Source organism: Saimiri boliviensis, chromosome 8 (genome assembly GCF_048565385.1).
Source record: "Saimiri boliviensis isolate mSaiBol1 chromosome 8, mSaiBol1.pri, whole genome shotgun sequence".
Classification (NCBI taxonomy): Eukaryota; Metazoa; Chordata; class Mammalia; order Primates; family Cebidae; genus Saimiri; species Saimiri boliviensis.
In genome coordinates, this window is record NC_133456.1 from 30,282,956 (window position 1) to 30,308,969 (window position 26,014).

The 26,014-nt window shown below is 39.5% G+C and overlaps 1 protein-coding gene across 7 annotated transcripts in view; it reads left to right on the plus strand.

Moving 5' to 3' along the window:
- POLQ (DNA polymerase theta) overlaps positions 1-26,014 on the plus strand; it is a 103,626-nt gene that overhangs the window by 38,687 nt on the left and 38,925 nt on the right. For all 7 annotated transcript variants that reach the window (XM_074404282.1, XM_074404279.1, XM_074404285.1 and 4 more), the window contains 7 exons: positions 5,863-6,056; positions 8,227-8,351; positions 13,774-14,017; positions 16,718-19,800; positions 22,300-22,443; positions 23,685-23,881; positions 25,442-25,682. In XM_074404282.1, the coding sequence (XP_074260383.1) occupies positions 5,863-6,056; positions 8,227-8,351; positions 13,774-14,017; positions 16,718-19,800; positions 22,300-22,443; positions 23,685-23,881; positions 25,442-25,682 (4,228 nt within the window). The remainder of the gene's footprint in view (positions 1-5,862; positions 6,057-8,226; positions 8,352-13,773; positions 14,018-16,717; positions 19,801-22,299; positions 22,444-23,684; positions 23,882-25,441; positions 25,683-26,014) is intronic.

Sequence of the window (26,014 nt, forward strand, 5' to 3'; positions counted from 1 at the left end):
ACAGTTTTTTACTCTTTATTTCATACATTTCTGCTATTTATTATTTTCTTCTTGCTTTAGGTTTACTGTGCCATTCTATTGGAAGATGAGGATTTTGACTTGAGGTCTTTTTTTTAAATATAGAAATGTAAAACTATAACTTTCCTTCATAGTACTATTTTCACTATATCCTATTAAGTTTTGGCATATGTTTTCATTTGTCATTTCTGTTCATTTCAAGGTACTTTTCAAATTCTATTGTGATTACTTCTTTGACCCATTGTTATTTAATCATGTGTTTTAAAATTTCCACATTAAAAATTTTTTTTCATGCTTTCTATTTTTATTGTTGTCAGAAAATATACTTTGCATTTCAATCCTTTGACATTTATTAAGGCTTGTTTTAGTGCCTAGTATTTGGTCTCTCCTGGAGATTATTTGATGTGAGCTCAAGAAGAATGTGTAGTCAGCCCTTTGTTATCTGTATGTTCTGTGTCTGTGGATTCAACCTATCACAGATCGACAATATTTTCTGGGCTAGATGCAGTAGCTCATGCCTGTAATCCCAGGCATGGTGACACTTGCCCATAATCCCAGCTACTCAGGAGGCTGAGGCAGGAGAATTGTCTGAACCGGGAGGCGGAGGTTGCAGTGAGACCACACTTTGTACTCCAGCCTGGGTGACACATTGAGACTTAGTCTCAAAAAAATATTTTCTGTACTGAACTTACAGTTTTTTTTTTTTGTCACTATTCCCTAAACAATACAGTATATTAACTATTTACATAGTATTTACCTGGTATTAGGTATTATAATTACTCTAGATGATTACTCTAGATGTGGCAGCATGTGCATAGGTTATATACAGATACTATCATTTTATATCAGAGACTCGAGCATCTTGTAAATGATATAAAATGATTTTAAAAATAAAATCACGGATTTTGTTATCTGCAGGAGGTCCTGGAACCAGTCCCCCACAGGTAACAAGAGACAACTATACATTCTGCTGTGGTTTGGTGGAGTTCTATAGATGTCTCTTTGATCTAATTGACTTAAGAGTGTTACCTTAGTCTTCTATTTCCTTTTGATTTTCTTAGTAGTTCTATTCATTGTTGAAAGTCAGGTACTGAAGTTTTCAACTATAGTCTGATATTGTCAGAGAATTTGTTCCCCTTTACCTCTTTTACTGCTTTTTTGAATAAAGGGAATATTTTCTAGTATAGTCATGAATTAAGGACAGGTAAACATTCTGAGAATTGCATAGTTAGGCACTTTTGTTGTTGTGTGAATATTGTAGACTGTACTTATAAAATCTAGATGGTATAGCGGGCTGTACATCTAGGATATATGGTATAACCTTACTGCTTCTAGGCTACAAACTTGTTTGGCATGTTACTCTACTGAATACTGTAGGCAGTTGTAATACAAGGATAAGTGTAATGTAACATAATAGACGTTTTGATGACTATGATGTCACTAGGCAATTTTAATTTTTCAGCTCCATTATAATCTTATGGGACTACTATCATATGCAGTTTGTCATTGACTAAAATGTCATTATGCAGCACAAGACTATGACATTTTAAATTTTCACAATTTTCTCTATTTTTTGGCCTTTTTTTTAGTGGTTACTCAAGGTATTATCAGGTACAGTTTAAAATTTATACTAACTTAATTGCAGTGAGATATAGAAATATTCTATTTTGAATAACCTTTGTGCCACTGTTACATCATTATGTGTTACAAACCTGTGTTGTTATAATTAGTATTTTATGTAATTTAGTATTTTTAGAGAAAGTGAGAGAAGGAGAGCAAATACACGTTTACAGAGTTTGGTTCATTAACATTTTTATTTACTGTTGTGTTTTTTTCTTCATTTATTTCTATGTATTTGAGATCCCATCTCTTGTTGTTTACTTAGTCCAGTACATCTTTGCTTCTACCTGCCTCCTGTGGACTGATACTGACAAATATATTGTAATTTTTATATTTTATAGGCCCAACAATACAGTTACATGTATATTGGCAGGGCATGGTGACTCATGCCTGTAATCCCAGCACTTTGGTATGCTGAGGCAGGTGGACCACTTGAGGTCAGGAGTTTGAGACCAGTCTGGCCATCATGTTAAAACTCCCATCTCTACTTAAAACATAAAAATGAGCCAAGTGTGGTGGCACATACCTGTAATTCTAGCTACTCAGGAGGCTGAGGTATGAGAATTACTTGAACCTGGGAGGTGGAGGTTGCAGTGAGCTGAGATTGCACCACTGTACTCCAGCCTGGGCAACAGAGTAAGACCTTGTCTCAAACAAACAAACAAAAAAACCTAATATATTACAATTATATGCATATTGTTTTAAAAGTTGCTTTTTAAATCAGTCAGGAGAAGAAAAGAGTAATATGTAATGATACTGTTTTTATATATACCCACATAATTCCCTTTGTTGATTCTCTTTGATTTTTTTGTTTGGAATTAAAATATGGTTTTGGGTGAGTTTCTTTGAACCTGAAGAGCTTTCTTTAGCATTTCTTTCTTTCTCTTTCTCTTTCTCTCTTCTCTTCTCCCATCCCCTCCCCTCCCTTCCTCTCCTCTCCCCTCCCTTCCTTTCCCCTTTCCCCTTTCTCCTTTCCCTTCTCTTCCCCTTCCCTTCCCCTTCCCCTTCCCCTTCCCCTTCCCCTACCCCTTCCCCTTCCCCTTTCCTTTTTTTTGAGGCAGAGTCTCACTCTGTTGTCAGGCTGGAGTGCAGTGGTGCAATCCCTGCTCATTGCAACCTCCACCTCCTGGGTTCAAGCAATTCTCCTGCCTCGCTGCCGAGTAGCTGGGATTATAGGTGTGTGCCACCACTCCTGGCTAATTTTTTTTGTGTATATATATATATTTTTGAGACGGAGTTCTGCTCTTGTTACCCAGGCTGGAGTGCAATGGCGCGATCTCGGCTCACCGCAACCTCCGCCTCCTGGGTTCAAGCAATTCTCCTGCCTCAGCCTCCTGAGTAGCTGGGATTACAGGCACGCGCCACCATGCCCAGCTAATTTTTTGTATCTTTAGTAGAGGCGGGGTTTCACCATGTTGACCAGGATGGTCTCGATCTCTCGACCTTGTGATCCACCCTCCTCAGCCTCCCAAAGTACTGGGATTACAGGCTTGAGCCACCGTGCTCGGCCCAATTTTTTTTGTATTTTAAGTGGACACAGGGTTTCACCATGTTGGCCAGGCTAGTCAGATTTTGTTTATCTGGAAATGTTTCTGTTACAATTTTTGAAAATGACTCTCCTTTTTATAAGATTCTTAGTTGAGGCTGGGCGTGGTAGCTCATGCCTGCAGTCCCACCACTTTGGGAGGCTGAGGCAGGTAGATTGCTTGAGCCTAGAAGTTTGAGACCAGCAACATGGTGATACTCCATCTTTACCAGAAAAATAAAAAAATTAGCTGGGTGTGGTGGTATGCAGCAATACTTATAGTCCCGGCTACCTGGGAGGCTGAGGTGGGAAAATGGCTTCAGCCCAGGAGGCAGAGGTTGCAGTGAGCTGAGATTGTGCCACTGCACTCCAGCCAGGGTGACAGAGCCAGACCGTGTTTCAAAAAAAAAACAATGTTTAGTTGACAGAATTTTTTTTTCTTTGAGCAGTTTGAATATGTCATCTCACTGTTTTCTCTGGCCTTCTTGTTTCTGGTGAGAAATTAGCTCTTAATCTTATCAGGTGTCTCTCATATGTGATGACTTTTTCTTACTGCTTTCAAGATTTTTTTCTTCAGTTTTAATGTTTTGACTGATGCGTCTTTGCGTGGATCTCTTAGTATTTATCCTGCTTGGAGTTCACCGAGTTTCTTGGAAATGTCGATAAATGTTTTCCATCAAATTTGGAATACTTTTAGCCATAATTTCTTCAAACATTTTTCCTTTTTCTTTCTATATTCTCCTGGTACTCATTGTGCATATGTTGGTACACTTAGTGTTTCTCATATTCCATTTTTTCTCCTTTCTCCTACCCGTCTGTCAGTTTGCATAGTCTTTATTAATCTGTCTTCATGTTTGCTGATTCTGTCTTATGCCAGCTTGGATATACTGTTGATCTCGCTAGTGAATTATCGATTTTAGGTCCAGGTTTGGTGGCTCACACCTTTAATCCTAGCACTTTGGGAGGCCAAGGCAGGAGCATTGCTTGAGTTCAAGAGTTCAAGACCATCCTGGGCAACATAGTAAACTCCATTTTAGTTATTGCAGTTTTTTTTTGAGACAGGATCTTGCTCTGTTGCCCAGGCAAGAGTGCAGTGACACAATTATGACTCACTGCAGCCTCAACTTTCTGGGTTCAAGCCGTCTTCCCACCTCAGCCTACCAAGTAGCTGGGACCACAGGCATGTGCCATCATTCCTGGCTAAGTTTTTGTATTTTTTTGTATTTTTTATATATATATAAAGATGGGGTTTCACGATGATGGCCAGGCTGGTCTTGAACTCCTGACCTCTGGTGAGCCACCCACCTTGGCCTCCCAAAGTGCTAGGATTACAGGTGTGAGCCACCCGCTCAGCCAGTTCTTGTAAAAATAATTTTCTCCTTATTGTGTTGTCTACTTAATGAGACATTGTCATCCTGCCTTTTACTTCAAGCATAGTTTTTGTTTTTTTGATTTTTTTGATCATATTTATAATGTTTGCTTTGAAGTCTTTACTTATTTCAATGGCTGGACCCTCTCAAAGGTATTTCTTTTGATTTATTTTGCCTGCTTTTCCCCCTGTGTTTGGGACACACATTCCTATTTCTTATGTTTCATAATTTTTGTTGAGTATTGACATTTTGGATAATACATCAACTCTGAATATTGATTCTTTCCTCCTTTCTGTCCTCTATGTTATTGATTCTTTCTTGAAAATTACTCAGAATACTTAGGATGTCCCTACAGTTGGAATGTTCGTATTAGAAGTGTCTATGATTAAAAACTTAGGTTCTGGCCAGGCGCAGTGGCTGACGCCTCTAATCCCAACACTAAGAGGCTGAGGCAGAAGAATTGCTTGAGGCCAGGAATCTGAGACCAATCTGGGCAACAGAATAAAACCCCATTTCTCCAAAAAAATTAAAAATTTAGGCAAATGTGGTGGCACTCACCTTGTAGTGCCAGCTACTTGGGAGGCTGAGGTGGGAGGATTGCTTGAGCACAGGAGGTTAAGGCTGCAGTGAACTGTGATCCCAGCCTGGATGACAGAACAAGACCTTGTCTCAAAAAAAAAAAAAAGAAAAGAAAAAAAGACTTGGGTTCTATAAAATCCAGTTTGTATCCTTAGTGATCTCTTTTCCATTTCTCCTGGCAGTGCATTGTTCTTGAATAAATGATGTTTCCATATGAATGAGGTATTATCATAGTTAGACATTTTTATAAATCCTGAGGCCTTTGTCTTTTAAGTAATTTCATTTTATTGTAATTTTTTAAAGATGAAGTCTTGTGCTATTGCCCAGGCTGGAGTGCAGTGGCACAGTCATAGCTTACTGCAGCCTCAAACTCCTAGGCTCAAGCAATCCTCCTGCCTTGGCCTCCTGAAGTGTTGGGATTACAGGCATGAACCGTTAACACCTGGCCATTTTATTTATTTATTTATTTTTATTTTTATTTTTTATTTTTTTGCGTGCACTTAGGGCATAGCCATTTTATTTATTTTATTTTTCATTTTTTTAGAGACAGAGTCTCACCTAGTCAGTTGGGCCAGCTCACTGCAGCCTCAAACTTTTGGGTTCAAGTGATCTTCCCATTTCAGCCTCCTGAGTAGCTAGGACTATAGGCACATACCGTCATGCCTGGCTTTTGTCTTTAATGTGAAGTTTGTGTATAATTTTTTTTTAATGGAATAGTTTTAGTTAATGAATAATACTTCTTCCTTTTAGGTTACGCCTGTGTTTGAGGATTGGACTACTATTGATTGGTATCGATTTTTCTGTTTATGGGAGAAGTTGCCAACTTCTATGAAAAGGGTAGCAGAGCTAGTGGGAGTTGAAGAGGGGTTCTTGGCTCGCTGTGTGAAAGGAAAAGTAGTAGCCAGAACTGAGAGACAGCACCGACAAATGGCCATCCATAAAAGGTAAAGGTCAAGATATCTTGGCTCTCTGGTATTTAACAGTGTCTTGCATGTAGTAGATGCCTATTGTAGTCACTTTCATTGTCAATAAATTCAAAATTTTGGCAGAGTATAAGATTTTTCAGTTTTCTGTATTTTCTGAAGTTATTGGTATTTTAGTTTCTGCAACTTATAGTTTAGCAGCTGTTACATACAAAAATCTTATCTTTTAAAGTAGAATATTTAGTTCTCTTTTGTAAAGAAGGTATGGCTCAGAAGAACCACCAACTTACTGTGACTTCCCTTGGGTTTATGCTTTGTACCATGCTTAGAAGTGATGCATTACCAGTAGGGAAGAAGAGCTAATTAAAAGATTCAGATGGAGATATTGTACAGGCTGTTAGCTACTTTGATGAATTGCCACTTCTTTGAAATGCAGTGAAATTGGTTGGGTGCAATGGCTCATGCCTATAATCCCAACACTTTGGGAGGCCAAGGTGGGCAGATCACTTGAGGTCAGGAGTTCGAGATTAGCTTGGCCAATATGGTAAAACCCTGTCTCTACTGAAAATACAAAAATTAGCTGTGCTTGGTAGCACACACCTGTAATCCCGGGTACTTGGAGGCTGAGGTGGGAGAATTACTTGAACCGTGGAGGTGGAGGTTGCAGTGAGCTGATACTGCGCCACTGCACTCCAGCCTGGGAAACAGAGTGAGAATCTGTTTCAAAAAAAAAGGTGGGGTGGGTGGGGTGAGGTGGGATGGGCGCAGTGGCTCACGCCTATAATCTCAGCTCTTTGGGAGGCCAAGGTGGGCGGATCACAAGGTCAGAAGATAGAGACCATCCTGGCCAACATGGTGAAACCCCCTCTTTACTAAAATACAATAATAAGTAGCTGGGCGTGGTGGTATGCGCCTGTAATCACAGCCGTAATCACAGTCAGAGGCAGGGGAATCCCTTGAATTTGGGAGGGGGAGGTTGCAGTGAATGGAGATTGTGCCACTGCCCTCCAGCTTGGTGACAGAGTCAGACTCCGTTTCAAAAAAAAAAAAAAAGAAATATAATGAAATTATTTTTCTTAAAAAAAATTAATCTCTAGTATATTATTTACGACATGGTTAAGTATAAATTTTATAAGGATTTATATGCTTGGATTACTTTTGCTACTTTTTTTTTTTTTTTGGAGACAGAGTTCAGCTCTGTAGCCCAGGCTAGAGTGCAATGGCGCAATCTCGGCTCACTGCAACTTCCAACTCCCGGGGTTTAAGCAATTCTGCCTCAGCCTCCCAAGCAGCTGGGATTACAGGGACTGCCACAACACCCAGCTAATTTTTTTATATTTTTAGTAGAGACGGTTTCTCCATGTTGGCCAGGTTGGTCTCAAACTCCTGACCTCAGGTGATCTGCCGGCCTGGGCCTCCCAAAGTGCTGGGATTACAGGTGTGAGCCACTGTGCTCAGCACTACTGTTGTTTTTTAAATCAGAATTGGATGCTGTATTTAGATTCTGTCATCTTACTGAAGTAATGATATACATGTAACTGTATATCAAGTTATCTTTTAAATTTTTGCGCCATCACCTTTCTTGAACCAAGTGTCATTTCTTGGTATTAGCAGTATTAAATATGGGCAACTTTTTGTTATATAGACATTATTTTTTTACTTTACTGCTAATGCATGTCAAAACTTGTTTTGCAAGCATTGATCTCAGTCTTTGTGCACTAAACCTATTTTCTTTTTTTTTTTTTTTTTTTTTTTTTTTTTTTGAGATGGAGTTTCGCTCTCGTTACCCAGGCTGGAGTGCAATGGCACGATCTCGGCTCACCGCAACCTCCGCCTCCTGGGTTCAGGCAATTCTCCTGCCTCAACCTCCTGAGTAGCTGGGATTACAGGCACGTGCCACCATGCCCAGCTAATTTTTTGTATTTTTAGTAGAGACGGGGTTTCACTATGTTGACTGGGATGGTCTCGATCTCTTGACCTCGTGATCCACCCGTCTCGGCCTCCCAAAGTGCTGGGATTACAGGCTTGAGCCACCGCGCCCGGCCCAAACCTATTTTCAATTAACAATCTTACCAGAATGTATTATATAAGCTCTCTATTGCCTTTCAGGTTCTTAGTCGTTTTGCAACACACAGTATCTCCTAGTAGACATAAATGATCTCTTACCATGTTTTTGGTGATTTATTCCCAGGTTTTTCACCAGTCTTGTGCTATTAGATTTAATCAGTGAAGTTCCCTTAAGGAAAATTATTCAAAAATATGGATGCAATCGTGGGCAGATTCAATCTTTGCAACAGTCGGCTGCTGTTTATGCAGGTCAGTTAAACAAAGGGTTTCACATTTATTTAAGACTGTGATTTGAAGTCAAGATTACTTATTTTTTCAAATTCCATTTTATTGTAAGCCTCTTTTTTTTTTTTTTTTTTTTTTTTTTTTAAATATATTTATTTTTTTGAAACAGAGGCTTGTTCTGTCACCCAGGCTGGAGTGCAATGGTATGATCTTGGCTCACTGCAACCTCTGCCTCCTGAGTTCAAGAGATTCTCCTGCTTCAACCTCCTGTGTAGCTAGGATTACAGGTGTGTGCCTCCATGCCTGGCTAATTTTGTATTTTTAGTAGAGATGGGATTTCACCATGTTGGCTGGTCTTGAACTCCTGACCTTAGGTGAGCAGCCCACCTTGGCCTTCCAAAGTGCTGGGATTATAGGCGCGAGCCACAGAGCCTGGCTGTAGGCCTCTTTAAAAGTGCTATAGGCCGGGCGCGGTGGCTCAAGCCTGTAATCCCAGCACTTTGGGAGGCCGAGGTGGGTAGATCATGAGGTCGAGAGATCGAGACCATCCTGGTCAACATGGTGAAACCCTGTCTCTACTAAAAATACAAAAAAAAAAAACTAGCTGGGCGTGGTGGCGCGTGCCTGTAATCCCAGCTACTCAGGAGGCTGAGGCAGGAGAATTGCCTGAGCCCAGGAGGCGGAGGTTGCGGTGAGCCGAGATCGCGCCATTGCACTCCAGCCTGGGTAACAAGAGCGAAACTCCGTCTCAAAAAATAAAAAATAAAAAAAAAAGTGCTATAATTGTGTACAGTTCTTGTCATCATCAGAAAATTCAAAACTGGCTGGGCCAGGTGGCTCATGCCTATAATCCCAGCACTTTGGGAGGCCGAAGCAGGCAGATCACTTGAGGTCAGGAGTTCGAGACCAGCCTGACCAACATGGAGAAACCCATCTCTACTAAAAATACAAAATTAGCCATGCGTGGTAGTGCATGCCTGTAATCCCAGCTGTTTGGGATGCTGAGGCAGGAGAATTGCTTGAAGCTGGGAGGCAGAGGTCGCTGTGAGCCAAGATCTTGGCATTGCACTCCAGCCTGGGCAACAAGAGTTGAAACTCCATTTCAGAAAAAAAAAAAAAAAATCAAACTGTGGTTCCTCAGGGCTCAGTACCATGTTACAGAGGATTGGTAATTAGCTGAACCTGCTGACTATCCTTCTCCTTTCTGTTTTCTTTTCCTTTTTCTTTTTCTTTTCATTTTCCTGTTGCAAGAAGAAATAGAAATAGAGTTCTCTGTGTTCTCCCCTTCCTCATTAAGGTATTGATTAACACATGTTGTTGAGGAGAAGGATGGAAGATGGAGAGGGATTTCTGAACTCCTATCTGACTGTTCTAAAAATGATCTAAAGAACCACTGGTCTGCCTTAATGTATTAAACCCTAAGCAAGCAGAGAAATTCTGAATGTGATTTTACTAAGGAATCCTTACAAGCCCTTCCTGAAGTGTTAACTTCAGGAAACTATGGGCTACAAGAGGGTGTGTGCATTTGTATGTGTAAGAGGTTTCATTGTGAAGATGTGTGCTTATGAGGGAGCACTTCCGGGAAGATGAAAAGAGGGAGTGGTAAGAAGGGAGGGACTCAGACGTACTGGCAGCAAAGATGAAAGACCGCCTCTAGGGGTTTATGTTCTCATAGAGAAGTGTCTTTCTTTATGAAATGGTACTTGTTTTGGTTTCTTTATCCCAAGACGGTACAGCTATTGAGCTCAACAACCTTTTTTTTTTTTTTTTTTTTTTTTTTTTTTTGAGGCAGAGTTACGCTCTTGTTACCCAGGCTGGAGTGCAATGGCGCGATCTCGGCTCACCGCAACCTCCGCCTCCCGGGTTCAGGCAATTCTCCTGCCTCAGCCTCCTGAGTAGCTGGGATTACAGGCACGAGCCACCATGCCCAGCTAATTTTTTGTATTTTTAGTAGAGACGGGGTTTCACCATGTTGACCAGGATGGTCTCGATCTCTCGACCTCGTGATCCACCCGCCTCGGCCTCCCAAAGTGCTGGGATTACAGGCTTGAGTTTTTTTTTTTTTTTAAATGTAACTGGTTACTGGCAATCAGCAACGTTTCTTTGAAGAAGGTGCAGGTGGGAACTCCACTCTTTATAGTTCTCTCAGCAATTGAATATTTAAACCAACTCTCTTGTTTTCCTCTAGGTGGAAAGAGTCACTTACAGGTTTTTAAGAGTTCTCTTTTGCTTAAGAGAGAGATTGAGAGGAATGAATTAGGGTGAGGGCTTCTTGGTTTGTGCTCTGCCTCAGTTTTCTTTTGTTAACTTCAGGATTAAGAATAAATGACAGGGAGAGAGATCCAAGATGGCTGATCACTAGCAGCTCGGGATTGTAGCTCCCACTGAAAACGCAAAGAACGAGAGGACGCCACACCTTCACATGAATTCTTGTTGCTCACGCACCAGGAGATTCCCAGCGGAGGAGCCCCACGGGTCGCCAGCGCGACTCTTGTGACCGGCGAGGCGGTTTTGCCGGCGCCTCGGAGCATCGGTTCTTGGTGCAGAGTCAGAAAAGCACCATCAATCTTAACGCCGCTGATTTGGTCAGCGCAGTGGGTTGCTCAGATTTCGGCGCTGAGAATCAAGAAGTTGGACGTCCACTCAGAAACCCAATTACAAAGACGGTAATTATAAAGACCACAGATGGATAAATCTACAACGAAGGGAAGAAAACAGCCAAAAAAGGCTGAGAATACCCAAGATCAGAACGCCTCTCCCTCAGCAGGGGATCCCAGTTCCTCATCAGCAACCAAACAAGGCTTGATGGAGAACGAGTGGGTTCCAATTACAGAAGCAGGTTTCAAAACGTGGATAATAAGAAACTTCTGTGAATTAAGAGAACTTGTTCAAACACAATCTAAAGAAACTAAGAACTTTGAAAAAAGGTTTGACGAAATGTCAACAAGAATACAAAATTTAGAGAGGAAAATAAGTGAATTGATGGAACTGAAAAACACAATACGAGAACTACGTGAAGTATGCACACGTTTTAACAGCCGAATTGATCAAGCAGAAGAAGGGATATCAGAGGTCGAAGACCAACTCAATGAAATAAAACAAGAAGACAAGATTAGAGAAAAAAGGATAAAAAGGAATGAGCAAAGTCTCCAAGAAATATGGGACTATGTGAAAAGACCTAATCTACGCTTGATAGGTGTACCTGAATGTGACGAAGAGAATGAATCCAAGCTGGAAAATATGCTTCAGGATATTATTCAGGAAAATTTTCCCAACTTAGTAAGGCAGGATAATATTCAACTCCAGGTAATACAGAGAACACCACAAAGATATTCCTCAAGAAGAGCAACTCCAAGGCACATAATCGTCAGATTCACCAGGGTTGAAATGAAGGAGAAAATACTAAGGGCAGCCAGAGAGAAAGGTCAGGTTACCCACAAAGGGAAGCCTTTCAGACTTACAGCAGATCTCTCAGCAGAAACCCTACAAGCCAGAAGAGAGTGGGGACCAATATTCAACATTCTTAAAGAAAAGAACTTTCAACCAAGAATTTCACATCCAGCCAAACTAAGCTTCATAAGTGAAGGTAAAATAAAGTTTTTTGCGAACAAGCAAGCACTCAGAGAATTCATCATCACCAGGCCTGCTTTACAAGAGCTTCTGAAAGAACCACTACACATAGAAAGGAACAAACAGTATCAGCCTTTCTAAAAAATACCAAAAAGTACAGAACATCAATACAATGAAGAATTTACATCAACTAATGGGCAAAATAGCCAGCTAATATTAAATGACAGTATTAAACTCACATATATCATTATTAATTCTAAATTTAAATTGACTAAATTCCTCAATTCAAAGACAGGCAATTTGGACAAAAAACTAAAACTGTATGCTGCATCCAGGCCCATCTCACATTCAAGGATACACAAAGACTCAAAACAAAGGATGGAGAGAGACTCACCAACCAACCAGAGAGCAAAAATAAATAAATAAAAAGCAGAAGTTACAATTTTTGCCTCTGATAAAATAGTATTTAAAGCAACAAAGATCAAAAGAAGCAAAGAAGGACATTATATAATGATAAAAGAATCAATGCAACAACAAGAAGAGTTAAAGGTCCTAAATATACACGCACCCAATACAGGAATACCCAGACATACAAGACTTATAAAGAGACTTAGACTCCCACACAATAATAGTGTGAGACTTCAACATTAATATTAGATCAGCCGGGCGCGGTGGCTCAAGCCTGTAATCTCAGCACTTTGGGAGGCCGAGGCGGGTGGATCACAAGGTCGAGAGATGGAGACCAACCTGGTCAACATGGTGAAACCCCATCTCTACTAAAAAAAATACAAAAAAAATTAGCTGGGCATGGTGGCGCGTGCCTATAATCCCAGCTACTCAGGAGGCTGAGGCAGGAGAATTGCCTGAACCCAGGAGGCAGAGGTTGCAGTGAGCCGAGATCGCGCCATTGCACTCCAGCCTGGGTAACAAGAGCGAAACTCCGTCTCAAAACAACAACAACAACAACAACAACAACAAAATATTAGACAGATCAATGAGACAGAAAATTAACAACGATATCCAGGACTTGAACTCAGATCTGGAACAAGTAAACATAATTAACATTTATAGAACTCTCCACTTTACACAAAATATACACTCTTATCAGAACCACATCATATCAACTTAGAAGTTTAAACGAAATGTCGGTTGGCTCCTTGTTTGTTACTCTCTTCCCTCATTTTCTTTCATGTCTCCATTATTAAGGACAATTATAGGCATACCCATATTTAGACTGCATTCTAGCCCGGGCAGCAAAGCAATACCCCCATTCTCTCTCCTTCTTCCTCTTTCTCTTTCTTCCTCTTCTTTATTCTTTTTCTTATTATTCTAAAAAAACAAAAAAAAAACCAATAAATGACAGTTTGGGAGGCTGAGGTGGGTGGATCACGAGGTCAAGAAATCGAGACCATCCTGGTCAACATGGTGAAACCCCGTCTCTACTAAAAATACAAAAAATTAGCTGGGCATGGTGGCGTGTGCCTGTGATCCCAGCTACTCGGGAGGCTGAGGCAGGAGAATTGCCTGAACCCAGGAGGAGGGGGAGGTTGCGGTGAGCCAAGATCGCGCCATTACACTCCAGCCTGGGTAACAAGAGCGAAACTCCTTCTCAAAAAAAAAAAAAAAAAAAAAAAAAAGGTTAAATGAGATGGCATTGGATGAATAAATGAGATGACATAAAACTTAGTGCATTTATTGTCCGACTAGTTAAGGCCCTTAATATATGTCTGCTCCCTTGTTAACTTACACCTTGGACCTTGTTAAACCTTACAGTTTTGCAGGAAAAACAAAACAAAATATAAATACATCTAAAGAAATGGAGAATTGGTCTGTAAAACAAAATTTTAATTCAACAAATATTCTATGAATATTCTAGGGATGATTACAGTATTTTCCAACCGTCTGGGCTGGCACAACATGGAACTACTTCTTTCCCAATTTCAGAAGCGTCTTACATTTGGCATCCAGAGGGAGCTGTGTGACCTGATTCGGGTATCCTTACTGAATGCTCAGAGTGCCAGGGTTCTCTATGCTTCTGGCTTTCTTACAGTGGCAGACCTTGCTAGAGCAAATATTGCAGAGGTGGAGGTGATTCTGAAAAATGCTCTGCCTTTCAAAAGGTAGGAAAATACCTTTACCTACATGGGATTATTAAATTTAAAAAAAATCATGTCAATTCTTTTTTCTGTTCTTATGTCAATTTTTAAATAATAATATATTACAGTATTTTTCTCAAATCTTATGATATACTTGGTGTAAGTGGAAGGAAATATGGCTACTTTTTTCCCCTTGAGGATTACTTTTTATTTTGTATATTTAAAAAATAATACATGACTTAAAAACATTCCTACTAGAATGGCTGAGTGGGGCTGGGCATGATGGATCACACCTGTGATCCCAGTAATTTGGGAGGCTGAGGCTGATTGCTTGAGCTTAGGAGTTCAAGGCTAGCCTGGGCAACAGAGCAAGATCTCATTACTACTAAAATTAAAAAAAAAAAAAAGCTGGGCATCATGGCATGTGCTTGTAGTCCCTGCTACTTGGGATTGTAAGGCTGGAAGGTTGCTTGAGCCTGGGAGGTCGAGGCTGCAGTGAACCCTGATAGTGCCACTGTACTCCAGGCTGGGTGACAGAGTAAGATTGTGTCTCAAAAAAAAAAAAAAATGAGCAAAAGTTTGGTATCAATGCTTTCTGCTTTGATGGATTTTGATAATTTTAATGTGATTTCATTATACATCTGGGGCTCATCTTACACTTTCTTTAGGCAAGAACATTTTAGAATACATTCCTCTGAAATGTTCTTAGGAATGCTAGTTCCTCAAAACAATTTGTAAGAAGATTCCTTGATTTTTTTTTTTTTTGTCTGTGTTTATGTCTGAATAACCATTTATTGAATGGGCTAGACTCAGTATATAAATCAAGGAATAGTTTAATTATTTTTTCTACCACTGTTTTGTTTAACTCACTTTTACATGAAATCTCAGGCAGATCCTATAAGTATTTTATTACTTTCAGGTACTAACAACCAGTTTTATTTTCAGGTATTAAACAATTTGTTTTAGATGGAAGCATCAATTTAATTTCCAGTTCAGTGTTTCTTCCCTGCCACTCATTTTAAACCTGACTCCCGGGTCTGAGACCTTAATGTGTGTGGGAAGGGATGGGATATCTCTTCCCCATGGAAGATAATTTTTCCACAGTCCAGGGGGTGGTAAGTGTAGTGGGGAGGTGGAGATGGTTTGGTTTTAGGATGAAACAATTAGATACTTATAAGGAGTGCACAACCTGGAGTCCTTGCATGTGCAGTTCACTGCAAGGTTTGCTGCAGCTCTTCTGACAGGAGGCAGAGCTCAGGCAGCGATGCTCACTTGCCTGCAGCTCACCTCCTGCTATGTGGCCCAGTTCCTAACAGGCCGGGGACTGGTACTGGTCTACAGCTAGGGGTTGAAGACTCTTGGTTTAGACTTCTAACTGGCCACTTGGAATCTCTCCACATTTGCACGGTTTAGAGGTCAGCCAGAGATTTGGGCAAAGTTTATCTGAAGAATTTGGAGTTGTTCTTCTCTAGTTATCTATTCTTGACTGTCTTCAATTTCCAAGTAATATAGTTACTTTTAGCTCTCCTCTGACTTCTGTCAGTCAGTGGACTCCAGGTTTTTATCTGAGTTTTTAGCCAACCTACAGGGTGCCAACTGGGCCCTGCCTTCAGGTAAAAAGTGAAAATTCACCCACTGCCATTTCTTTCTTCCAAGTCTCAATCCCCCTCCAGTTTCTGCTTGCTTTTTTCATTTTCTAGTCCCTTCAAATATTTTGTCCAGAGTTTATATTGTGTATTGTGTAGAAGGATTTGTTTTCTTTCTTTTTTTTTTTTTTTGAAACAGAGTCTTGCTCTGTCTCCCAGGCTGGAGTGCAGTGGTGTGATCTTGGCTGACTGCAACCTCTGCCTCCTGGGTTCAAGCAGTTCTCCTGTCTCAGCCTCCCAAGTAGGGACTACAGGCGCATGCCACCACATCTGCCTAATTTTTGTATTTTTGATAGAGACAGGATTTTACCATATTGGTCAGGCTGGTCTTGAATTGCTGACCTCAGGTGATCCACTCACCTTGGCCTCCCAAAGTGATAGGATTACAGATGTGAGCCACCATGCCCAGGCTTTTTTATTTTTATTTTTTTAAATGAGACAGGGTACTGCTCTGTTGCCCAGGCTGGAATATAATGGCACGATCTTTTCTCACTCTAATGTCTCCTAAGTTTGAACAATTCTCATGCCTCAGCCTCCCAAGCAGCTGGGATTACAGGTGCCTGCTACCACGCCCAGCTGATTTTTTTGTATTTTTAGTGGAGACAGGGTTTCACCATGTTGGCCAGGCTGGTCTCGAACTCCTGGCCTCAAGTGATTCTCCTTCCTCAGCCTCCCAGAGTGCTGGGATTATAGGCATGAGCTACAGCACCTGGCTGGATGTTTTTCAATGAATGTTTTATGGCCTTCACTTTTTTAAAGGCTTCTACTTAAAGAATCTGTCTTACTGAAGCCTTCCTTGATTATACCGTTTAAAAACTACAGAACCACCCACTCCTTTCTTATACCTTTCTTATACAACTCTTATCACCAGTTAATATAGAATGCACTTTAAACTGTTGTTTATTTTCGGAATTCCCCAGCTGGAATGTAAGTGCCGTGAGAGCAGATACATCTCTCTCTCTCTCTCTTCTTCATTGTTATTTTTCAGTTCCTAGAGCAACTCAGGTTGAATATTTAATAAATATTTGCTATACGAATGAATGAATTCATTTCTGTTTTTTCCCATCTCCTTGTGTAGTGCCAGGAAGGCAGTGGATGAGGAAGAGGAAGCAGTTGAAGAACGTCGGAATATGCGAACTATCTGGGTGACTGGCAGAAAAGGTTTAACTGAAAGGGAAGCAGCAGCCCTTATAGTGGAAGAAGCCAGAATGATTCTGCAGCAGGACTTGGTTGAAATGGGAGTGCAATGGAATCCATATGCATATTCTAGTACATGTTCATTGACTCATAGTGAGTCAGAAGTAAAGGAACACACATTTATATCCCAAACTAAGAGTTCTTATAAAAAATTAACATCAAAGAACAAAAATAACACAATATTTATTGATTCTTATATTAAGCATTCACCAAATATAGTGCAAGACTTAAATAAGAGTAGAGAGCATACAAGTTCCTTTAATTTTAATTTCCAGGATAGGAATCAAAAACATCAGAGACATTCCATTTTCAGAGCAAGAAAACGGGCTTCTTTGGATATAAATAAAGAGAAGCCAGGAGCCTCTCAGAATGAGGGGGAAACAAGCATTAAGAATGTTGTTCAAACTTTTTCAGAGAAAACAAAAAAGGCACCTTTGAATTTCAGTTCAGAAAAGATGAGTAGAAATTTTCAGTCTTGGAAACACAGAAAGCGTCTAAAGCAATCCAGGCACAGCAGCCCCCTGAAAGTCTCTGGAGCGTGTAGAATCAATTTACAGGGACACACTCTGTCTAATTCTATGCTTTGTGAAGACTCATTTAGCTTAGATGAAAAGAATACAGAATGTAGAAGTTCAGGGCCATTTGCTAAAAACATGTATTTGAGTGGTGTGGGAAAAGATGACAAAACATCATTCGCATTACAAATAAAGCAAAGTTGTTCACTAACTAATGATAATTTTGTGAAACATTTCATCTCAGGATCTCAGAGTAAAAATGGGACCTGTCAGGCCACTAGTGTGGTTAGTGAAAAAGGCAGAGGCGAAGCTGTTGAGGTGGAAAAAATAAATGAAGTGGTGATACAAAATGATTCAAAAAACCAGAATGTTTATGTGAAACACCATGACACCCATCCTATTAACCGATACCCTCCAAAGCAGTCTAATGAACAGACAAGCACTTTTACCCAACAGAAAAATATAATAGAGAAACAAATGCCCTGTGAGGCAGTCAGTAGTTATATAAATGGAGACTTAAATGTTACTACTGTCAGTTGTGAAAGGATAAAGCTTAATACAGAGGAAAATAATCCAAGTGATTTTCAGGCATTAGGAGATGATATAAGCAGAACTGAAATACCCAGTGGAGTATTTCTATCAACTGGAGCACTTAGCAAATCAGGAGGCCAGCGTGAGAATTTTCTAAATATTTCTAGACTACAAGAAAAAACAGGTGATTATACAACAAACAAAACTAAAAATAATGCTGCTGACTCAGCTTTAGTCCTCTGTGGTTTTGAAGATAGTTTCTACCTGGATTCTCTGTCAGAGAAAATAATACAACAGATGGCAACTGAAAGTGCCAAACTAGGAGCAGAGGACACCAGCCTGGCAGCAGGGATAATGCAGAAGAGCTTAGTCAAACAGAACTCAATGAACTCTTTTCAGAATGAGTGTCACATTACTTTTCCTGCTGAGCAGCATCCTCTAGGAGTGAAAAAGATAGATCATTTGAACCTTAAGACTGTAGGTCCTATGAAACAAAGCACTGATTCACATGGGGTTGAGATCCTGACTCCAGAAAGCCCAATTTTTCATTCTCCGATATTATTGGAGGAAAATGGTCTTTGTTTTAAAAACAATGAACTTTCTGTTACTGATTCCCAATTAAATAGTTTCCTTCAAGTTTATCAAACACAAGAAACTGTGAAACCAGTTACACCTCTGGTTCCCCAAAAGAGAACTCCCACTGGTATAGAAGGAGAATGTCTTCCAGTTCCTGAAACAAGTTTGAACATGAGTGATAGTTTACTATTTGACAGTTTCAGTGATGACTATCTAGTAAAAGAACAACTACCTGATGTGGAAACGAAAAAAACCCTTCCTTCAAAAGTAACATCAAACCATTTTAGTGATTCTCTGTGTCTACAACAAGAAGACCTAATTAAAAAATCAAATGTAAATGACAATCAAGACACCCACCAGCAGTTGACTTTTTCCAATGATGAATCTATTATATTTTCAGAAATGGATTCTGTTCAGATGGTTGAAGCTTTGGACAGTGTGGATATATTTCCCATACAAGAGAAACATTGTACTGTAGTATCTCCTAGAGCGTTAGGACTGAGTGATCCAGTACTTGATGAGCACCACCAAGGTGATCAAGATGGAGGAGATCAAGATGAAAGGGCTGAAAAATCAAAATTAACTGGGACCAGGCAAAGTAATTCATTCATGTGGTCAGGGTCATCATTTGATTTAAGTCCAGGACTGCAAATGATTTTAGATAAAGTGTCCAGTCCTCTAGAAAATGAAAAGCTAAAAATGACTGTAAACTTGTCAAGTTTGAATGGAAAAAATACAGAGTTAAATGAAGAACAAGAAGTTATTTCAAACTTGGAGACAAATCAAGTGCAGGAAATTTCATTTTCTTCTAATAATGAAGTAAAAAATAAGATTGAGGTGCCAGAAAACAATGCCAATCATGGTAAAAGCTCATCCCTCTTACCTCATAAAGAACACTGTATAGTTGATAATGGTCTTATTCCTCCTACACCCATTCCAACATCTGCTTGTAAGCTGACATTTCCGGGGATTCTTGAAACATCTGTAAACCTTTGGAAAACTAATACTGTTTTACAACCTGGTGCAAGTTATTTACTTGGCTCACCTTCAGATATTAAGAACCACGATTTAAGTCCAGAGAGAAATGGGTTCAAAGACAACAGCCCTATTAATGACACAAGCTTTTCACTTCAGTTGTCACAGAATGGATTACAGTTAACTCCAGCCTCAAGCAGTTCAGAAAGTTTGGCCATAATTGATGTAGCAAGTGACCGAAATCTTTTTCAAACATTCATTAAAGAGTGGCGATGCAAAAAGCAATTTTCCATCTCACTGGCTTGTGAAAAGATTAGAAGTTTAACATCTTCTAAAACTGCTACTATTGGTGGTAGGTTTAAGCAAGGTAAGATTTTATTTTATTTTTTTCATATTTATGAACTAATCAGTAGACTGAGATAAGATTTAGATTTCTCAGTGTTAAATATGATCTATTCAAATTGTAGTATGTATTTCCTCTGTGGATTTATGTGTAGAACAGCCTTATTTATTCAGCACACCTAAATTAATAATGGTAGTTGCCCTCCAGTGTAAGAAGTACATGTAATATATAGCAGAATAAAAGTTTATGAAAATAAAGACAATATTTATTTTGAGTATGAATGTGACATTTCTTTTATGGTATATTAGTGTTGTAACATAATGGTTTTTATTAATCATCAGTGCTCATGAATTCTTTCTTTTTCTTTCTTTCTTTTTTTATTATTATTTTTTTTTCTTTTTGAGATGGAGTCTTGCTCTGTTGCCCATGCTGGAGTATAGTGGCATGATCTCGATCTTGGCTTACTGCAACCTCTATCTTCTGGGTTCAAGGGATTCTCCTGCCTCAGCCTCCCAAGTAGTTGGAAGTACAGGCTTGTGCACCATGCCTGGCTAATTTTTGTATTTTTAGTACAGACTGGGTTTCATCATGTTGGCCAGGGTGGTCTCAAACTCCTGACCTCGAGTGATCTGCCCATGTTGGCCTCTCAGAGTGCTGGGATTACAGGCATGAGCCACTGCGCCTGGTCTCATGAATTATTTTCTATTGAATTATAATATTCTTGTTTGCTTATGTAATTACAAAGTACATTGCTAATAGGAACCATGTTCTTCACAGTGTACATTAGCTACATTTTCCAAGACTTATCTCAAGCAGAACTTAGACCTCCATTGATATTCATGAATGGTATACTGATATGTTGCTGCCAAAACCTTGTGGAGCTCTTCCAGGTGTTGAGAGAGTTGAAACTTTTGGTTGAGTAAGGCTATGTATAGTCCTGTTTTATTGCATGAACTCTGCATTCTGGATCATGGTGACTAATTATAGTCAGCTTGAAAACCTGCTGTGGAAATCAGATGTTTGATTAGAGTTATTAAACTTCAATATTTTTTTTTTTTTTTTTTTTTTTTTGAGACGGAGTTTCGCTCTTGTTACCCAGGCTGGAGTGCAATGGCGCGATCTCGGCTCACCGCAACCTCCGCCTCCTGGGTTCAGGCAATTCTCCTGCCTCAGCCTCCTGAGTAGCTGGGATTACAGGCACGCGCCACCATGCCCAGCTAATTTTTTGTATTTTTTTTTTTTTTTTTTTTTTTTTGTATTTTTTTTAGTAGAGACGGGGTTTCACCATGTTGACCAGGATGGTCTCGATCTCTTGACCTCGTGATCCACCCGCCTCAGCCTCCCAAAGTGCTGGGATTACAGGCTTGAGCCACCGCGCCCAGCTTAAACTTCAATATTTTATGAGTTAATTTGTTCATAAAGCTTTGAGTATTTGTCTGATCTTCAATTCATGGAGCAGATGTATTAGCCACAACTTTTATGTACTTTAGTGTTGAATAGCACTTTCGATTTTTCATGCAACAAACAATGGAGCACGTTTTCTATATCATAGAGGCTAGAGGGATTTAAAAAGTTTACCTAAGGCCAAGTGTGGTGCCTCACACCTGTAATCCCAGCACTTTGGGAGCCCAAAGCGGCCGGATCACCTGAAGTCAGGAGTTCGAGACCAGCCTGACCAACATGGAGAAACCCTGTCTCTACTGAAAAAACAAAATCAGCCAGGTGTGGTGGTGCATGCCTGTAATCCTAGATACTCAGGAGGCTGAGGCAGGAGAATCACTTGAACCCAGGAGGCAGAGGCCAGGTTGTGGTGGTGCATGCTTGTAATCCCAGCCACTTGGGAGGCTGAGGCAGAAGGATCACTTGAACCCAGGAGCCAGAGGCTGTGGTAGCTAAGATCGCGGCATTGCACTCCACCCTGGGCAACAAGAGCAAAACTCCGTCTCCAAAAAAACAAAAAAGTTCACCTAAATTTAATACACATGTGTACGAGGTTCCTATGTGCCAGTTTTTTCCTGGTACTAGGGATATAATTATCAATAGGACAGACTGATTCTTGGCCTTTATAAAATTGGAGATACATTATTTTAGAAAAAAAGTGTTGACTCTAGATACAAAATTATACTTCTTCACTAAGGAATAACATTCTTTATTTTTCTGGAATTTCTTAGTTAAGAATTGCTGAATTTGCTGCAAAGTTTTTGTAGTACACAAATGATCTTTATTTTTGTTTGATGTCTAAAATTTGAAATGCAGCCTTTCTTTAATACCCATTTAGTCATCATTATAGATTTATTTTAACAAATCTTTGGTAGCTTTTTCATAGTGACAGTTATCTTAATTGATGGGAAGCCTGGAGAGATCTTACATACACTTAAAATGACTGTCCAAATAATGCATATTTTAAGATCTGGAAATTTTGCCTATCAAAGATAGTTTTTTTTTTATTATAATTGTTTTAACAGCTTATATAGTACCTTTATTTTTAGAGATTTTTAACTATTTGACTTTCATTTTATTTAGATAGCTCACCTCAGGAAACTCCTATTAGAGATTATGGATTTCCTGTTAAAGGCTGTGATGACATCTTGGTGGTTGGACTGGCAGTATGCTGGGGTGGAAGGGATGCCTATTATTTTTCATTGCAGAAGGAACAAAAGCATTCTGGTAAGTAATGAGTATTTGGCTAAGTCACTATATAATTAATGTAACGTCCATTAGGGTCGTGATCTTGTTTTTTGTCTTGTTTTTTGAGAATAGTTTCCTGATATTTACCTAGGATTAATTTTTAGAACTTAAGTTTTTTTTTCTCACTGCAACCTCCACCTCCTGGTTTCAAGTGATTCTCCTGCCTCAACCTCCCAAGTAGCTGGAATTACAAGCATGTGCCACCACTCCTGGGTAATACTGTATTTTTTTAGTAGTGACAGGGTTTTACTGTGTTGGTCACGCTGAAGTCCTGACCTCAGGTGATCTGCCTGTCTTGGCCTCCCAAAGTGCTGGGATTATAGGTGTGAGCCACTGTGCCTAGCAAAAATTGTAATTTTTTGGAGAGCAGCTAGCATGTAGATTATTGCATATATTAACTGGATTAATGTTTTAAGAAGCACTTCCTTACTTCTCCCTGCCTGTCATACGAGGCTATTAATGCTATGGGCTTTTCCTCTGAGGGGGCAGTGAAGCCTCAGGGACCATCTTGCCACCTTCAGGGTTTCTTTTGAAGACTAAACTATGGCAATTTCTTTTCAGTCTTTTGTCCTCCCACTGAATGGGTCTGAAACTCATCTAGAGGGAATGTTGAGCTAGAGATCTATAGTAGCTGAATCATATACACTTTGGAGAAGTCTTTGGAATCAAAAGGATGTAATCTGGAAATACCCTGTGATCTGACTGTGAGCTGATAGGTTGGTTTTGGACAGGAGCAAAATTAATAAGGAGACATTTTAAAGGATGCTGTATAGTGTCTATTCCTTAGTAACCATGAAATATTTTCAGTTGTTTTGCAGGAAGATATGTTGGGGTGAGTAGTTACTTAAACTTTTTTTATTTTTCATAGAATAGTATATGTTCATACTGAATCTGTCTTTAAAATTTATTCCCAAATACTTTTCTTGTCTTTAACTCCTCATTCTGGGAAATATAATTTTGTTTTTCGAAGTATTAATGTTTTGTACTTTCTCCCACCTAATTAAGTAGAGCACTAAAAATCTTTTAGCCCGAATCATGATTTTTAGATTATGAAGCACTTCATCTACATAGCTGATACGACCTGGATGAGATGCTGAATTACTCATCATGGGGAACCAGACCCTTAGGCTTCTGAGTCTTTTTCAGTGTTTGTACTCAAGATTGTTGCTTCAAATGAATGGATGTAATTTTTGACTTTTTTTATTGTTGTTTGTTTAAAGAAATTAGTGCCAGTTTGGTTCCACCTTCTCTTGATCCAAGCCTGACTTTGAAAGACAGGATTTGGCACCTTCAATCTTGCTTGCAGAAGGAATCTGATGAAGAACGTTCCGTTGTCATCTATGACTTCATCCAGAGCTATAAAATTCTTCTTCTTTCTTGTGGCATCTCCTTGGAGCAAAGTTATGAAGATCCAAAGGTTCTGTGTCTTATTTAATTTTTATATACTTAAAAAAACATTTTTAGTGTTAATTCTTAAGTGAATTGGTATTTACTTGGCTTCAATGATGTAGCTTAAGTCTTTAGAGTAGTCATTTATTCATTCATCTACCCAGAATAAAATTTCATGCACCAAATACCTCCGTGTAGATAAAAACAGAGATGTCACAAATTCTGAGCCCTAAAGTTTGTATGTCTTTCCTCAGAGATTTTTAATTTGGGTCATAAATCCTAAGTTTTCTAATAGTAAATTGGAAGTGATGTGAGAACAGTTTAGCTTTAGGTCTATGATAGCAGGATGTTTTAAATCTTCATGATGGTACAGGCAGAAAATTGGAAAAGTGTGTGAACAAAATGTCAAAAAGGATTGTAGTTAGTGGCCATTTAGCATAGAGGCAAATCCCCTTACGGGCTCCTGAGAACTTTCCTTTATAATAGCAAAGTATGATGAACTCTTCATAATGATGACTCAGTTAAGAAACATGTTAACTTTTACATCAGAATATTTCATTTAATATTCCCCTATAAAAATTTATTATTATTTTTTTTTTGAGATGGAGTTTCACTCTTGTTACCCAGGCTGGAGTGCAATGGCACGATCTCGGCTCACCGCAACCTCCACCTCCTGGGTTCAAGCAATTCTCCTGCCTCAGCCTCCTGAGTAGCTGGGATTACAGGCACAAGCCACCATGCCCAGCTAATTTTTTGTATTTTTTTAGTAGAGACAGGGTTTCACCATGTTGACCAGGATGGTCTCGATCTCTCGACCTCGTGATCCACCCGCCTCGGCCTCCCAAAGTGCTGGGATTACAGGCTTGAGCCACCGCACCCGGCCCTCAAAATTTATTCTTAACCTACAAAAGAAGTAACTGAAACACATAGTAAAGTAATTGTCAGAATTATGAACAGGGCTTAGATTGTCTTATTTTAATCCAGTTAAATGATCTGCTTAATCTAGTATTAGAAACTACAGGTCTCCTAGTCTCATGAGGAAGCTGAAAATCGCAATCAAATGAGTAATTGGATGGTCCTGGTGACAGACCCCCATCCTGAGGGGAAAGTCTAGAGGCTTTCTGAAACTCTGTGTATAAACTTTTAACGGTAAAACACTTATTAGGCCTCACTTCTTTTGATGTTGAAAGAACTAAATATACCTAAAACCTCATAGGCCCATCTTTATTACAGTAGCTTAGCCCAAATTAGCCTTAGTGGAGGAGTCCATCTTCATTTTCAGACACATGGTTTGAATTTGCTGAGACGCACTTGTTTTTCAGGCCTACTGCTGAACTGGATCGGCCAAGCATTGTAGTAATGGAATAGTTAATAGCTTTTCTTTCGTTGAAAGCTGCTGCTGTTATTGCTACCAAAAATGAGTCCTGTTACAATTATTCTTTTCCTTTCTCGGGAAGACCACTGAATAAGTATTAAATGAAAATGAGTGAGGTTAGAAATGAGCTTTCTTTTTTTCCCTTGTAATTTAAAGGTACAAAAGTGTCTTTGAAAAAAATCGGGAAAATACTCTCATTGCTATCTTATTCAGGTGGCATGCTGGTTACTAGATCCAGATTCTCAGGAGCCGACTCTTCATAGCATAGTTACCAGTTTTCTTCCTCATGAGCTTCTACTCCTAGAAGGGATGGAGACCAGCCAAGGGATTCAAAGCCTGGGGCTGAATGCTGGCAGTGAGCATTCTGGGCGATATAGAGCATCTGTGGAGTCCATTCTCGTCTTTAACTCTATGAATCAACTCAACTCTTTGTTGCAGAAGGAAAATCTTCAAGGTAAAAACCAAGTTTCTGGCATTTTTATGTTATAGCCTAGAGACAAAATATTTAGCCACTCTTTATCAAAAATGAGTGAATTACACATTTATGCAAATCCTACTTTTGGGTTGTCTAGTGCTTTTTTCTGTAAAAGGCCAGAGAGTAAATATTTTTGGCTTTGCGAACCAGATGATCGCATCACAGATGCTCAACTCTGCCATTGTTGCACAAAAGCAGCTGTAGACAATACCAAAACAAATGGCTGTCTTCCAATAACACTTTACAAAATCATGCATCTAATGTTAGTTTGGCCATAGTTTGCTGACTTCTGGCCCTCTTGTGAAGAAGAG